The sequence below is a fragment of the Elephas maximus genome, chromosome 16, assembly GCF_024166365.1.
Source record: "Elephas maximus indicus isolate mEleMax1 chromosome 16, mEleMax1 primary haplotype, whole genome shotgun sequence".
Classification (NCBI taxonomy): domain Eukaryota; kingdom Metazoa; phylum Chordata; class Mammalia; order Proboscidea; family Elephantidae; genus Elephas; species Elephas maximus.
In genome coordinates this window covers 37,640,334-37,658,180 of record NC_064834.1, presented here as the reverse complement: position 1 = coordinate 37,658,180, position 17,847 = coordinate 37,640,334, and the positions used below count along the sequence as shown (strand labels likewise).

The 17,847-nt window shown below is 39.7% G+C and overlaps 1 protein-coding gene across 15 annotated transcripts in view; it reads left to right on the top strand.

Moving 5' to 3' along the window:
• The window catches only part of SGMS1 (sphingomyelin synthase 1), a 344,794-nt gene that overhangs the window by 312,183 nt on the left and 14,764 nt on the right, over window positions 1–17,847 (top strand). For all 15 annotated transcript variants that reach the window (XM_049855377.1, XM_049855380.1, XM_049855384.1 and 12 more), the window contains one exon: window positions 9,709–9,826. In XM_049855377.1, the coding sequence (XP_049711334.1) occupies window positions 9,709–9,826 (118 nt within the window). The remainder of the gene's footprint in view (window positions 1–9,708; window positions 9,827–17,847) is intronic.

The window sequence follows — 17,847 nt, the reverse complement described above, 5'->3', positions numbered from 1 at the left end:
AAATGCTAATTTGGTTGTTTCTAGTCTGTGTTTTAATAGATGAGACTTCACTAACATTTATCTTTCATTTTACCCTATTTTAATTCCATCAGTGTTTCTTTTCACATTAAGTTGATTAGATCAAAATACTTAAATCTATCATTTCCTCTTCTAATCCCCAAGGTAGTTTATGACCACAGACCTTGTCAACATTTTTTCCTTTGTTTTATGTCTTTGATAGTTGTGATTAAGTAAAGTTCTTAAAAGCACTTGATACAAAGCATTTGATATGAAGCAGATCTCTCTAGGTTCCTGTTGAGTGGAATTTAATCTCTAAATTCTAGAAGAGTCTTTTCTTAAGGCTGTTCCACTGTATTATAAATTGACCTTCTGCTCTGAACCATCATGCTAGTGTCTAATAGAACATCGGAACGTACTTGCGTTTAGTTATTTACCAAAAATTACTAAAGACTGTGCTAGGGCTGCAACACTGAGCAAAACAAACGTGTAGAGATTACATTCTGGGGAATTTTTGTTTGTTCTCACAGTAACATCTCAGTTTTTGAAAGCATGTTTTCCAAACTCTACCCAAATATAAAACTCATGAGGATAAAAATTCTCTCATGTTACTACAGCTTTTGGCAACAATCCCATTATTTAATTGGCTGATAAGTGGTCCTATTCCTCTCTAGTAGTAAAGCAAGGTAAGAGTGCAGGAATTGTCTCTTCCCCTCCTCCTTCTACCCTCTACACATGTAAGCTGCATCTGTTATGTGCTTGCTTGAAGTCTGTTTTAGCCTGTTCCTTTTCATCTGCTTGTCAAAAATAATTTTCACCATTGGCAGGTGGCAGATTCCAAACCAGTTGATATTTGAGTAACAAGAATTCTCTACATGCATTGTGTCATTTGATTCTCTGAATCAACCCTTAAAATAATTGGTGTTTTTCTCCTCTCTCAGTGAAGATAGCTGAGACTCAGAGAAGCTATTGACTTGCCCAGGGTCCCTCAACAGTAGATTTTGGGGATTGAAGCTCTTCATTATAAATTCAGTCTAAAAATTTCCTGGTATAACAGGCACCTATCGTTTGGAAATGTATTTTCTTAGCAGACATTGTGGCATAGATTCCACATGCACAGGACAGAACAAAAGCCGAGTAGTTCAGTGTTTGATAATGTTTATATGTTACAGACAATGCGGGAGACGCGTGTTTGTTCAAGGGTGGACCTGCTGACTCTGATAGCTGTGATATCTGCTATAGTTTTTAGAAACTGCACTTAGCCCTGTCCTAACTGATTGCTATCCCATAACCTCTTAGGTGTGGCATGGGCCCTACTCACTAGCGATAGGGATACCCAATCTGAAAAATCTCTTTTCCCACCAACTTCACTCATGCTTCTCCACGAAAACCACTGTCTTGGTCATCTAGTGCTGCTATAACAGAAATGCCACAAGTGGATGACTTTAACAAAGAGAAATTTATTTTCTCACAGTCTAGTAGGCTAGAGGAAACCCTGGTGGCGTAGTAGTTAAGTGCTATGGCTGCTAACCAGAGGGGGTCAGCAGTTCAAATCCACCAGGCGCACCTTGGAAACTCTATGGGGCAGTTCTACTCTGTCCTGTAGGGTTGCTATGAGTTGGAATCGACTCGATGGCACTGGGTTTGGTGTTTTTTCTTTTTTTGAGTGGGATAGAAGTCCAAATTCAGGGCGTCAGCTCCAGGGGAAAGCTTTCTCTCTCTGTCGGCTCTGGAGGAAGGTCCTTCTCATCCATCTTCGCCTGGACTAGGAACTTCTCCACACTTTGCTCCCACCACTGCTTTCTTGGTGGTACGAGGTCCCCAACTCTCTGCTTGCTTCCCTTTCCTTTCATCTCTTGTAAGATAAAAGGTGGTGCAGGCCACACCTTAGGGAAACTTCCTTTACATTGAATCAGGGATGTGACCTGAGCAAGGGTGTTACATCCTACCCTAATCCTCTTTAACCACAGGCAGCAATTGTGATTTACATAGGAAAATCACAAAATGCAGGACAACCACACAATACTGGGAATCATGGCCCAGCCAAATTGATACACACATTTTTGGGGGAACATAATTCACTCCGTGACAACCACCAACCTGGAGTGCCCAACCTTATTCTTTTTCCTTTCTGTTTCTAGCAAGGCTTTTCTCTCCTCCTTTTGATTCTGAGCCGCCATTTGCCTGGGCTGCAGAGCCTGGGCTGAGATTCTGTTGTCTTTCTTCATATAATCCATATATGGGACCTCATATAATCTGGACCTCCAAGCCTTTTGCAGGCCTCTACTTTGCCTCCAGAAATCCTGGTGGCTTAGTGGTTAAGTGCTACAGCTACTACCCAAAAGGTCAGCAGTTCGAATCCACCAGGTGCTCCTTGGAAACTATATGGGGCAGCTCTACTCTGTCATATCAGGTCACTATGAGTCGAGATTGACTAAAAGGCAATCCAGACCAAAATCAGACCCACTGCCATTGAGTCAGTTCCGACTCATAGCGACCCTATAGGACAGGGAAGAACTGCCCCGTAGAGTTTCCAAGGAATGCCTGGTGGATTCAAATTGCGAACCTCTTGGTTAGCAGCCGTAGCACTTAACCACTATGCCACCAGGGTTTCCAAAGGGCAACAGGTTTGGGTGTTTTTTGTTTTCTGTTTATTTTTCCTCCTCTCATCTCTTGTCTTTTACTGGGGGCAGTACTTGGAGCGGGGAAGAACAGTCACTCTAAGGATTAGACGATGGATCCAGCCCCGGACTGTACCTTGCTTCACGTTCTCACTTTAGCTAGTGGTCTGATCTGCTTTCACCTTTTCTAATTTTTACCATTTTAAGTGTCATGACCTAAACACTGGCCTAAGCCCTAGAAGTTGTAGGAAAACTAGATTCATTCTGTATAGTTCCCTAAATTCAGTAGTCTCAGCAGTTTGGAAAATAAACATCAAAAGAGGCTTTTAAACTGAGAGTTAGGATAAAAGGGAGAAAACAACCCCCCCCCCAAAAAATAGATAAGAAATTACAGTTTTCATGGATTAATTTTATTTATGTTTAACATAAAAGAAAATTTTCTAAGTAGTAAATCTTGCTTACTGGCAGGTTAGAAGACATCTGTTGCCATCGAGTCAATTCTGACTCATAGCAATCCTATAGGACAGGATAGAATTGCCCCATAGGACTTCCAAGGAGCGATTGGTGGATTTGAACTGCCAACCCTTTGGTTAGCAGCAAGCTCTTAACCACTGCGTCACTAGGGCTCCCATTAGAAGGGAGAAATTTTTAAAAAGTTACTTACCTCACTAGAGATAAATAACCCTAGCATTTGAGTTCATATCCGTTTTGATATTTTTCCATGTAATCTTTGTATTTGTGTTTTTTAATGGTGTCATCATTTGCCGTGTATTTTATATCATGCCCAGGGATTACTTCTTTTTCGCTCCTCTCTTGACAAGCCATTATGGATGTATCTAATTAGTCCTGATATGACTTGGAAATCATTGAATCTGTCTCCCACCAACCTATTGGTATCATGACAGTTGGTTATTAAGCATTAAGTTATGGTATCAGTCTCATATTGGAAGATCATCCTTGGTTTAGACCCTATAACCACTTCCTAACTGATTGACTTTGGTCAAGTTACTTAGCAGCTGTAGCATTTTTCCACATCTACAAGATGGGAGTAATAATAGTGTCTATTTCAAGGCTGTTGTGAGGATTAAATGAGATAATAAGTATAAGGCCCTTGACAGAGGACTTGGCATTCTCCTGATTTCCAGAATTATCCTACTTCCCTCCCCTCCTCCTCCCCCTGCCCCCCCAGTCTCAGTACTTAGCAGCTCTGTCCTTCCCTGTGCTCAGGCCAAACACTTTGGTTTTGCTGTTGATATACTCTTCCACCTCACATCTGATTTGTCTGTAAAGCTAACCACTTCCTGCCACTTCTATTGCAGCCACAGGCCTGACGACTTTTATCTCATACGTAGGTTACTGCAGGAGCCCCCTGCTGGTCTCCCAGTTTCCATGCTTGCTTCCCTTGAGTCATTTCTCCACTCAGCAGGCAGAGCAGCCCTAACTCAACACATGTCATTCTTCTCCTACCTCATACTGTGATAATGCCAGGGTCGTCCCAATGATCTAGGAGGTGCTACCAGACCAGGCACAGTTCCCTTCAGGACCTCATCTCCTCACCCACACTGCTCCAGCTCCCTGAGCCCCCACTGGGTAACAGACACTCACCCACACTAGGCTCAGTTTGGAATCTTCCCCCTCAATATCTATCTCCCTCATTGGCTCACGCCCTCATACACAGGAAGGCCTTCTCTGACCAGCATATCCCTGAATTGCAACCTCCCTTCCCCCAGTGACACTCTGGCTTAATTTTACCCTTTGGCACTTATCTAACATGCTGTACATTTTACTTATCTTGTTTATTGTCCACCTCCACTGCCAGAACATAAGCACCATGAGGCAGACTTTTTGTTCATTGTGTTCACTCTTGTATTCTCAGTGCCTAGAATAATGCTTACCAAAAATGTAATATGTGAATAAATAAATAAATAATAGCAGAAGCTAACATTTATTGAGTATTGCACGATGCTAGACACTATGCCTAGGACTGAATAAATGTTAGCCACTGCTGGTGATGTATGTTGTTATGTTTTTAGAAAGCCCCTGTTAAAATAAAATTACCCTTTTAAGGGTAATCCATTAACTCAAGAACAAACATTAATTGCTCAGTTCCACTAGCTGTGACTGAAAAACCCCTGAGACTGTGCCTCAAGGTCAGTAAGTTTTGATGAAAGGAAGGAATAAGGAAAGATCTGAGTATATATGTACACACACATGCATATATACATACATGTGTATTATTTTTGTTGATAGTCTAAAAGAAAATGACAAAAAAGAAACGTAGCTTGTTGTATACAGTTGTATGTAGATGTTACTGGAGAATAAAACAAAAACCAAACCCATCACCATCAAAGTCGATTCTGACTCATTGCAACTTGATTTTAATCCTTCATAATCCTCATAAGTAGATCATATTCAAGTTATCTTTCATATTTTACAGGGTAACATTTTTTTCCTTACCTTATGATACAGTCTGTATATAAAAGCAAAAAACCAAACCAGTCGTTTGCCCTCAAGTCGATTTCTACTCCTGGCGACCTCATGTTCGTCAGAGTAGGACTGCACTCCACAGGGTTCTCGTGGCTGTGGCCTTTCAGAAGTAGATCGCCAGACCTTTCCTTCAAGGCACCTTGGGTGGATTTCAGCCGTTAACCTTTCAGTTAGTATCTAAACACTTAATCATTTGCGCCACTGAGTATTTTAATAAAACGCAGGGAAAGAGGGGACAACGTTTATAATATGAGTTGTTCTTTGCAAATTGCCTAAGTCAGCATGGATCATTTCTTTAATGTAATTACATTATATTGCAGTTTTTAAAGAGTTTAGGGGGGAAAATCAACCACTACCCTTTTTTTTTTTTTTTAATTGCCAATATTATTAGTGAAAAGACCAGCTGATTGAAAGTCTAGAGACCTGAGTCTTGTGGCTCTCATTGAACGACTCTGTGGCCCCAGGCTAGTAAACCTTAGTTTCTTCTTGTAAAATAGGATAATAACACATGCTAAACAGGAATGTGGTTAAAATAATATCAAAGATGTAAAATCTCTTGTGAGTTAGATTTTAAAAAGGCACTGTGTATGTACAGACACATTTCTGGACTGGGTGCACAGGTGTGTCTCTGCCATCCGCCCAATGTGGGTACCCCTGGAACCTGATAAATGGTGAGTTACGAATGTCCCAGGATAGCATTTATTTTTATTTTTTGTTCTTCTGCATTTTTTCTTTTCCTAATCTTTGTTTTTCTAACCTTTCCTTAGATTTTCTCTCCAATAGTACTGAATTAAACCCTCAGTTTTCATGTTCTGCCGTCTGGTGCAGTTGAGAATGCTGAGGCTGTGATGGGTGGGAAGCCCATACAGGGCAATGAGGAGGAGGGGAGGGAAGGTAGAACCATGGCAGAAGCAACAGTCCCCAGTGGGACTTGCAGCCCTAATTGGATGAATAGATCAACATTAGCAAGGATTTGAAATTAAGATGAGCATAGAAAGGATACAGACTGAAGAATTGGTGAGCATCAGGGCAGGTTAATTCTGCAGATATATGAAATGGATTAAAGAACAAGCATTTTATGGAAATAAATAGGAAAGGACTCTACAGGGGTAAGAAGTGAAGTTCTAAAGCACAGAACTGGGACTTCAGCCAGTATCCCAGGTACCATAGAAACCTACTGGGATCAAAAGCTGAATAAGGCACAACTCTACTTAAAACTAAAACCAAACCAAACCCAGTGCCATCGAGTCGATTCTGATGCATAGCAACCCTATAGGACAGAGTAGAACTGCCCCATAGAGTTTCCAAGGAACACCTGGCGGATTCGAACTGCTGACCCTTTGGTTAGCAGCCATAGCACTTAACCGCTACGCCACCAGGGTTTCCTAACTCTACTTAAGAGCACCTTCTAATAGCGGGAATGCGACCCACCATTGGTAATCATGATGTCAACCTCACTGTTAAAAATACCGTAAAATAGAGATAAAGTTCTGAAAAGATTAGGAGGATGAAGTGGTTCTGTCCGGCGGGGGCATCTGGCAGGCTTCACAAGGAGGTAGTACTTGAGATGGATAAAGAGAATTATAGCAGACACGATAATGGGGAGGCCATGCCTTGGATGGAAAGAGATTTGCAGGCACAGACAAGAAAGTGGGGTTGTGTTTAAGAAACAGTGTCTGACTCCTTTGCCCAGGGCAGTAGAATTTGTGTCTACAAATGAGAAAGCAGCGGTGGCTTGGGGTCACATTTAGGGAAGCCATGAATGCCATTCATATTTCTTTATAATCAGATTTTACAAGCACATTTTTCTTTTTCTTAGAAAAAGTGTTTGTAAGTCTGTTACTTAAAATCTTGGAAGAAGAGTAGATAACCATGACCAAAGACAAGTTTCTGTGAGATGATAGTCACTGAAAAGTGTGAGCAGATGGGAATAGGCTTCTTTCACACATGAAAGGAGAGGTGTGTCCCATAAAACACCGTTACTGTTCTGTGAATTGTAATGTGTGTCTTGTTCTTGGCGTTCACTTAATGGCTAGCAATTAATGCTGTCTCATTAACATTTCTTCTGTTGCTTTTTTTCTGGCTTCATTACACTTTTAGCCACTTTAAACCTTTAATTTTTTATACATCTTGAACTTTTAAATCTTTAAGTAAATAAGTATTTTTATGTGAAATTATTTGATTAAGGATGTAAATACCTAGAAGTCCATACAATTCTGTGAAACGCTTCTGTACCCTTTTTTTTTCTTTTTTTTAAGTTTGCAGTAGGATATTCTTGTTTAGCATTATACACTGGAGATATTCTAAGCTTAATTTAAAAAAGAGTAAATGCCTAAGATCAGGAAAGTCTTAAACAGCCACTTCCGACGTGTCACCTTGACAAATCCATATTGATAAAGTCATTTGACTTTCTCACTTCACATTAAATAGTGCAACAGAATCTTCGATATTTGTGACTTTTAAGGCATTTTTTTGTAGAAGAGTTTGTTTTTTCTCATCCTTTATCATTTTTCATACACTTTGTTCTCAGATAACTCTGAAATCCTTTCATTGCTACTCACACGTGACTCAAGTTTGAGACGCGGAAATCGTTACCGTATGTGTGTACACAAACTCCTCTGGGTACCGTGAAACAATCAGACAGAGCGATTTTAAGATAGTAATTTTTACTGAAATGGAGCAATCGAAGCAGTCACTTGTTTTTTCTTCTCCCAACGAGCTTAACAGATCTAAATTTGACAGTTTTCTGTCCGAGGCTTTTCTTGTATAAAGTGAAATTGCGAGTAAGTATGTTTGAGCAGAATGGATAGGGAAGATATTTTCTTCTTAAGAAAGGTGACCATTATACCTTACAATGTAAAAATGACTTCAGTGTTTCTTTGGAGTTTTCTTAGTAAAGACACTATACAAAAAAAAAAAAATAGGTTAGTATTATTCGTTACTACTGTCCTTTATATTGTTTAATTACATCGTGCTTTTCATTATACTTAAACCTTTCTGAGACAGCTTTATGCTAAATAAATTCTTGTCTTTGGAGGTGGCATACACAACTTCACTGAGAGAAAATAAGTAAAGACAGCTACTATAGTAAGCAATTCTGACCTAGTATCTGAACTATAGGTAAGGAGATAAAACACCTGTGCAACCTAAGTAACCTATATGGACTCTGCATTTGTGAATGAAATGCTAATATAGTTTCATGGGCTGTATTTTAAAATTACTTTTTAATTACATGAGTGGCATATCATTATATTCTTGTTAAAACAAAAAAGACAAATGAGACACATGGTCCTCTGGCTGCCACACCATCAATAAAAATGCTTGCTCTGCATAAAAATAAAGCTACACCATACAGTTATAGAGTGATTAAGTGTTAAATATTCTAAGAGGAAAACCCATCAACTGTTTCTAAATTTTCCTTGTTTATTTAACCTGGATTGTCCCAGGCCAAGGAAAACTTGAACTCCTTAAGACTGAGGAAGAGGGGCCCCACAGGCCCGGGATTCCGGGCTGTGGTAGAACGGTAGAGAGGAAAAGCTCTTGTCCAGAGATATAGCTTTGCCTTAATTAGGTTATGTTGTACAAACTTAGGTGGAATTTGATATTAGGAGAAGTTATCAAACTCAATATACATGTTCATATGCATGTATCTATTTCATTGGAATCACTAATAAACTTGAAAAGATTTCTACTTTGAATTCTTACTGGTTTTGTTATTCATCCACGTAACCTATGCATTTGATGGCTACTATTTGTTACTACTGTATGGCAGGGGTTTTTCATATGTTATTTCTTGTGTTATTATGCCCATTTTACAGACTAAGAGACTAAGGCTCAGAAAAGTCAATAGCTTAAACCGAGGCCACAATGTTAGTAAGCAGGGGAGACTGAATGGGGGTGGGATATAAATGCTGTCTCTCAGACAGGCTATTTTCTTCATACCATGCTGCCTCAAGAGATAGCTAACAGAATCAGTTTTGTTTTTTTTTTCCTAGATGTGTGAGTAAAAATATTAAATGGCAGAAGTTTTGAATTCTTATTCTAATGTCATTCTAACATCTTCCCCGTTATGACGGAAAAGACACTTAGGTCTTCCTTTTTGTTTTTAACATGTAGAGAAAAAGAAAACAAAAAAAAGAAAGATCTGAGTGTATTTTCTGTCATGACAGGGAAGATGTTAGGATGACATTAGAACATGTTTAACTACAGGTATTGAGTGGACCCTGACCAATCAGAACAGGCCCTGCTTGTATATCAGTTGAATGTCAGCCCAGGTTTAAGGCCTCAAGAAACCTAATTAATGGGAGTAAAAACAAACAAAAAAAAACCAGTGCTGTCGAGTTGATTCCGACTCATAGCAACCCTATATTAATGGGAGTATAGAGTGTTTTAAACTCTTTTGGCCAATTAATTAAAAAAAAAAAAAAAAACCCAAACAGTCTCAAAACCCTCATGTTAATCTGCAGCTAGCATAGCAATAACATTCTGGTTTCAAGTTCTCTAGTAGTTTTTGATTTGTTTTGTTGGGTCATTGAAAACTTAAAGTAAATAAGCCTGCGGAATGTCTTGACTGAGACTCTGCCCTGTTTTTCCCCTTTTCTAGGTCTATTATTAGCAGAAGATTTTTCTGCATAGTTGGCACGCTGTACCTGTATCGGTGTATTACAATGTATGTAACCACACTCCCAGTACCCGGTATGCATTTCAACTGTTCTCCAAAGGTAAACCATTCCTCACTGTAATTTCCCTTTTTGTTTGTTTCTCGTCTTGCCCAGGGGTCCTTTGATTAAAACCCAAGGTGAAAATTTCTACAGAACATAGTCAAGTCCCTCGACGCACATATGGGAGTATTACTAAGTAGCATGGCTAGGCAGCTGTACCCTTCTCAGAAGTTCCAGGCCCTACCAATCCCTCCCAGCTGAGGAAATATGTGGTCTAGTTAGTGTGTTGGAAGCAGTTAAGTTTTGTGAGAGGGTGTAGCTCTTTGGTTTCCTGCCAAACTTTTCAAATACTACTCACTCCCTTGACACAGATCCGGAAGCTTTTGTATGCTTTTCCCTCTCTCTTAGATGGAAAGCTCAATTTCAAATGATTTTTTTCTCTTTTTCCTTCTTTCTTTTAATTCCTGCAGGATAATCTATAACAGTAGAGCAGGAGAAGCTGTACCTGTCTCCTTTGCACTCCCCTCTCCTCCCCCAGCCCCCCAAAAACAAATAAGGTCACTATTCTCTGGAGGCAGGATCGCCGTATGAATCTTCTGTAGTAACATAGAAACCTTTCTTATAAATACGTATTGTTCCTCCCTTCGTATTATATTCCCTTAACTGCTTTTGTTACTGTTGTTAGCTGCCATTGAGTTGGCCTCTGACTCATTGTGACCCCGTGCACATCAGGATTGGACCATTGTGATCCATAGGGTTTTCACTGACTAATTTTCATTACCCCCTAACTTTACCTTGGAAGAATTTTAACTAGAGAGGTCATTGGAACTTTATGAATTAGCAGAAGATTCAGTGTTTTAAAGTGTTTACTGACATTAAAGCTCTTAATGCAATAAGAAGTAGAAAAGGCTAGTTTCTCTCCTTGATTTTGGTGTGAAGAAATATAGAATAATAGGATACATTTGGAATAATTCCTTTGAAATAAATACTAGGGCCAAACCCTTATCCACAGCTCGCATTGTGAAAATACCTAATTGAGCCTATGCCTTGCATGTGTGCTGATGAAACACCCTATAAGCTTTCAGTCTCACCCCTTTGTGCTTTCGTTCCTTCCAGAAGAGACACTCTTCTCTGATAGAACTTTGAGAGGAGGCTCAAAAGTTCACTTTGGCATTTTAAAGTGGTGTCTTCACTATTTGAAATTTTGGGTCCCGAAAAAAAAAAATTTTTTTTTTTTTTAGATTGTTTCCTTACTGTAGCCCTCCCTTCTTTCCTAGACTTACTGGTATGTGTGTGCTTATAGAGGTAGTAGTTTCTTATTTGACTTTTTCTGTTTTTGCTGCAAATCATTTCCTTAACTCTGGAAAAACTGTTATAAGGAATGAATGTTTCCAACACTCCATTCCTCTGTGTCAGCAGTCTTACCTCTCTATACCCTCTGTCTTGTTCTTTCTTCAGCCCTTACAAAGAAGCCAGTCTCACATCACCTTTATTCTTTACAAAAAGCTTAATACTATATGAGCCTGCAGCTCCTGGGCTATGAGAAACATCTTGTTACCATTGATGATCCAATGGTGTGGTTGTCTTCCTGGGAGACTGGCTTGACAAGCAGCTGCCTACTGTATGGTAATTCACCATCAATTAGAAGGAAGAATTGTTCATCACACTTTAAGTAGTAGGCTGATGATTAAGGTTGTTTGACCAAGCTTAGTTTAGCTCCTTTAAAAAGTCTATGAACTAGGGAAATTGCTCCACCAATGAGAATGCCATTCCAATTTAAGTAGATTTAAGTTTCTGGCCAGGCACAAGTTGAAAATGGATCTTTGTGGCCTTTCTCCCTACCCTGGCTGTGTAGATGTGCTGTGTAGCCTTTCTCCTTCCTCTGGTTCTACCCTTGTTGCTTCTTGAGGACCTCTGCAGTTTCACCCAGTTCAAGCAAGCCCAAGCTTGGTGAGCCATTGGTATTTCAAAGTCAGCTTGAGTCATCAGAGTATCTAACCAGAGATTCTGTGGTTAAAAGTAGCTTGTGTGTTTTCTCAGTAATGACAGAGGTAACAGCAGGAACTGTGCATAAAAACCAAACTCAAACATGTCATTCATTTATAGTGTTGCCAGAAGTCCCCACTAGGGTTGTAGTTATGATGGTCTTCTGGAAATTGGCATCTTTAAAAAAATGAAGTATACAGGAGGGAATAAAACATTAGCGATCTTAAAAGAATTATTAGTTAAAACTCATTAAATCTAATTACCTCTTTCTTTGAACAGGACTCTTTGGGGAAGGATTCAAAATATAGTTTTTGATTCTGAAAAATTTTAAACTTACCCAAAAGTGTAGACACTGACATATAAAGAACACCCATATACCCATCACCCAGATTCAAGTAGTTACAAGATTCCCTACATTAGCTTCATCTATCCCTTTTTTCCTTTTTTCTTCTCTTTTTGAAATATCTTAAATTCCAGATACTGTCATTTCATTGGTACATACTTTAGTATGTATCAAAAAGCTATGGGAAGTTTGTTGCATAACCATAATACTATTAGTGCATCCAACATAATGAACAGTAGTTCTTTGGTATCAGCAATTACCAGTCCATGGAATTTCCTGATTGTCTTTAAAATGTATTTTTCCAGTTGGTTTGCCTAAATTAGGATCCATACAAGGCCTTTACATTACAATTGGTGGTTCTGTCTCTTACGTCTCCAAATCTAGAGGAGTCCTTTCTCCTTTTTTCCTTCTCTGCCAGTCACTTACTGTGGTGACCAGATCACTTGTCTTCTAGAATATCCCACATTCTAGGTTTGCCTGTTTGTCTCTTTATGGTGTCAGTTAACTTGTTTCTCTCTCCATATTTCTTCTAAATAAGAAGTTGGCTGAAGACTCGATTAGATTCAGTTATAACTTTTTTGTGAGAACATTTCACAGAACAGGAAAAAAAAATTGATGCTAGAAAGAAGAGTCATAAAAGGCTTTGACGGCTTGGTACTACCCTTGGGTGTCACAGAAGCTTAAGAAATCAGTGGTCAGTCAAGGCCTGGAGTGCAGTGCTGCGGAGCAAGGTCAGAAGGGAAAGAAGAGTGACACTAGAGAGAGGCCTTGGAGACCGGCTTTGCCTACTTTAGAATCATATCCAGGGCTGAGTCAATCACGAGCCTCAGCTCAGAATTGAAAGAACCTTCTTAGCAGTTATTCAGTCCAATATTCTATTTGATATCTGAACATCATCACAATCAAGTCTTCATCAACCTCTCCCTGACCCATTGCACAGAGAGGGAACATATTAGGCCTGTAAAAAACAAACCTACCTAGTAGTAGAAGGAACACTGAGGTTCGAGTGTCTTGCACAACCTCTTACTAGCTGTGTGGCAGTTGCATAGAGCAGGTCATATAACTCCTCAGGGCTTAAGTTTCTTTATTGGCAAAACAGGGCTAATAATGTTTTTCGTATCTATCTTCAGGAGTGGTGGGAGTGAAAGGAGGCAGTGTATAGCGAGTTTTGCGGTACAGAAATAAGAAGAGGACTTGGTGTCAGCATTGTGCTTCAACCCTTAGACTCTTATTCGTCCAGAGAGTCTTTATTTGTTTGTTTATTCAACAAACATGCATTAGCACCTACTGTGTATTTGGTGTTAAGAGTATGACAGGTAAACAAGGTAGATATAATCCCTGCCTTTGTGGAAAGGAGACAGATGTGAGCAGCACAGTGACTACAACTTGGTAATAGATTTAATGTAGGGAATGAGGGTAGAAGAGAATGATTTCAAAGACAACTAAGGTTTTACCGCTGAGATAGTTACAGGGAGGGAGGAAAAGGATGTTAATAACTTTGGATTAAACATACAGAGTTTGAGGGACCTGTTAGATACCTAAGTGGAGGTATCCAGGGTAGTTGGAAATATAGGTCTGAAGTTGGGGGAAATCAGGGCTAGGAAATAAATATTTGTGATTGATCATGTTCTGGGTGATAGTTAAAGCCATGGATGAGAAGATGCAGAGATGTTGTTAGAAGATGGAAGGAATACACAGAGTCGTGATACCAAAAAGAATTAGTCAACCCAGAAATAGTATATACAAAGTACAGTGCTTCTTGAATTGACATTCCCTGGTTTCAAACACCATTTTAAGGCTATTGCCTGTAAATTGGTGGATAGTCTTAAACTTACTCAGTCATCAGCAAACTTATAAACAAGACAATTGAGCTTTAGGATAGGACTTTCTGTTTTAACACAGTCATGTGAATTTAAATTTGGTTCCACCATCACATTAATCCCATAATTAGTATACTTAATACTTTCCTGAATGCCAATACTGAAAATGCTTGTATTCTAAGAAGAATGTTCCAACAGGCACATAGTAGTAGTTACGAAAATCAGTTCTATTGTTCACTCATTTGATGACAGTGTACTCTTCACAATATGTGCAGCTTGGAGAAATAATCATTCTGTGAAATGATTAGAAGAAAGGTAGGCCTCCTTCCAACGATGACGAGCCACTGGGAAACGTAGACAGGGTAATAAATTCCTAGATAAGGAATTTCTGGGGAAGCATGTGTCCTGTATCCCAGTGCATACATGTGCAGAGCTTACACTTGAGGCTGCCATGTTTGGGATTAGCCCTTGTTAATTCAATCCTGTCATATAGAGTTGCTCTGAGTCGTAATCAACTCGATCATACACAACAATCCCATTACAGCTTTTCTCTGAGGAACATGTGTTTAATCCAGAATGCACCTGTTGTCATCATGTTAAAACTGCTTATCATAATTCCGTTTAAGAGGGGAGTGAAAAAAGGCACTCTAAGCGTTCCGTAGGAAAGTGTTTGTTTGTTTTAGCAAACTTCTAATATAAAATACCCACCCTAGTCCGCAGGTGATACTGACAGACTCACACAAATGGAACAGAAGGAATAACATACACTGTTTTCAACTGTTATTTTAATGATCAGATGAGTTAATCTAGTAGTGGCTAAGCATTCAAGTGAGATGTATGTTTGGTTCTGTTTTTATGGTTCCCATGGTTACCTTTTTTTATGGTTACCTTAGATTTGAAAACATAAAGATTATGATACAGCAAGGGCTCTTAGGTGGCTAATGCATTAATCTGACATATTTTGAGTGAAATGATTCTCTTGAATTTGAAAGGCAAATATTTTGCTCTTCCCCTCAACACATGTAAGCACAGCCCACTGTTGGACAAGAGTTTTGGTTGGGTGGTACTTGAGGCTGATTGCTCAGTGGAATGTTAAAATACAAATGTCACAGTAGGAAGGTCTTTGTAGGCTCCTCTGCCATTGTCAGCTTTTCTGCAGCACATGGATTAGAAAGATCAGAGCACTTCCTTTAATTCACTGCTGAGCCCTGACGTAGCCATAACCAGCCCGAAGGGTTCTTTTCTGGCGCAAGTTCAGTCCCACTAAGCAAAAGACTCGTTGCTCTTTAAGATTTTATAACCTTCTTCAGTTCTTCCTTATGTTCTCAGGTAGCAGCTAGAGTGTTCCAAGCTGCCCTCCATGCTGATAAATTTTGATATTCTGATGAGCTCTTGCTAATCTTATCAGTATTTCACAATATGGATTGTATCCATAACGAAAATAACTTCATGTCGTGCTGTTTAGTGGTGTGGAACTTATTGTCAGTGCTTGATTTTACCCAATTTTGTGCTTATGTCTCAGTCTCTTGTCCGTCTGATTTTCCTTTTTCATTTTTTTCCAATTTCTTATATAAAATTTTCAGTAACTTTTCCCATCCCTGGTGTCTTCTTCACTTTCCCTTTTCTGTCTCCATAGTCGTACTCTTCTTTTTTTCAGGAATAAAAAAAGATAACAATGCATTAAATCATTTTTCCCTCTTTCTCTTAAAAAAAGGTGATTTTTTTTTTTTTTTTGCATTTTACAGGAACTGCACATTCATTATAGATACACTGAAAAAAATAAACAAAAAAAAGAGATTTTTAAAAATCACTCCTGGCCCTGTCTACTGCTAGTGTTTCAGTATATTTATTAGTCCATTGTTTGTGTGTATTTTTGTTACGTATTTCTAGTCATGCTGTCTGTACAGTTATTATTCCTGTCTCCTCCTCAGTGGTGCAGTGGTTAACACAATCAACTGCTAACCAAAAGGTTGGTGGCTTGAAAGCACCAGCGGCTCTGTGGGAGAAAGATGTGGCAGTCTGCTTCCTTAAAGATTGCAGCCTTGGAAGCCCTATGTGGTCGCTATAAGTTGAAATCAACTCAATGGCAGTGGGTTTATGCAAGTTTTTACATGGTTTTATAAATTCTAAACTTTCGAGATGGTTTTCTCACTGAAGGGAAGACAGCAGGGAAACTCAAGCCTAGGTTGCGATGGGATTCCTGTTGCTAAGCAACCAAGCTCGTTTATTTTCTGAACAAGAATTTTCTAGAGAACCTGACCTGAATCGTGGTAAATTTTGAGGATGTATAAGACAAGTCCCTGTCCTCTCACAAGTGGTCACCAGAAGCCACTACAGACATGTAACCCAATGGATTATTTTCCATTGTGTTAGTCTTCCTTGTGATAGATGTGCAGCACAGTTGCCATGGAAGTGCAGAAAACAGTGGCAAATGCTGCTGGGGGTGTTGGCTGCACTGAGGAGGTGTTGTCCAAGCCAAATCTCAAAAGCATGAGTAGGAGTTTGCCAAGTAGAAATGGAGAGAGGAAGAATGTGCCAGGTGGAGAAAACAGAAAGGGTATGAAAGGGAGTCTGGAGGGAATGAGGTAAAATTGGATGTGCTAGGGGCATGTGATCCCAGGGGCCACACGGTAGAGATAAAGCCAGGGAGACAGATCATGGCCAGATTTTTAAGCCCTTTAAGGAGTTTGGACTTTGTCTGTAGGCCTTAGGAAGCCAGGAGAGATTTTAACAGGGACATAATGTGATCACATCTCTCTTTTAGATCTCTCTCCAGTGAGATAGACGTGCACTTGTTTTGGGCCAGATTCTATGCTAGATGTGTTGTTTTTGTTTAATCCTCACAATGGTGAGTTGGGTGGAAATTATGGTTGGTTCAGAGATTAGTGACCTGCCCAATTTCTCACAGGTAGTAAATGGCAGAGGCAAGAAGTTGGCCACGTCCCCTTTCTCCCAGGTGCTTCTCACTAGGGAGACAGATGAGGATGCCTTGCATGGTCATCTGAGTTAGAGGTAAGGAAGACCTTCTCAGAGAAGAGAGGGCCTTGTTTGAGGGACACTGGATGGTGGGAGGTGACAAAAATGTTCTAAATATCACTAGCTATCTACAGTGAAGAGGTTACCAGGATCAGAAAACATTCACTGAAACATTCCAGAGAGCCTTAGCAGTAACAGTATATAACTTTACATGGCACATATAACTTGTCATCAGATGTATCTGTTGTACCAGAGCAAAGGGAGATGGACAGTGGGACTTTCATCCCAAGGAAGAGTTCCACAGCTGTCCAGGTACCACAGGCCAGGGGATTTCATCCAAGAGCCATATTTTCCTGCCTGAGGGACTTCTACTGACCACAATTTGAGCATTATAGTGAATAATCGCAGTGGTAGATTGTTGTTGTTGCTGTTAGATGCCGTCGAGTTACTTCCAACTCATAATAAATGGTAGTACATTAATAGAAAAACAATTAAAAAATAGTGAGGACTTTAGAGAGAAGAATGTCAGCTAATAAGTGTAAAAGAAATTTTGTTAGGTGTCATTGGGTTGACTCCAACTCATAGCAACCCTGTGTACAACAGAATGAAACGCTGCCCAGTCCTGGGCCATTCTCATGATCCTTGTTATGCTTGAGTCCATTGTTGGAGCCACTGTGTCAATCCATTTCATTGAGAGTCTTCCTTTTTTTCGCTGACCCTCTACCAAGCATGATGTCCTTCTCCAGGGACTGATCCCTCCTGATAACATGTCCAAAGGACATGAGATGAAATCTCACCATCCCCGCTTCTAAGGAACATTCTGGTCGTATATCTTCCAAGACAGACTTGTTCGTTCTTTCGGCAGTCCATGAAATATTCAGTATTCTTCGTCAACACCATAATTCAAAGCTGTCAGTTCTTCTTTGGTCCTCCTTATTCATTGCCCAGCTTTTGCA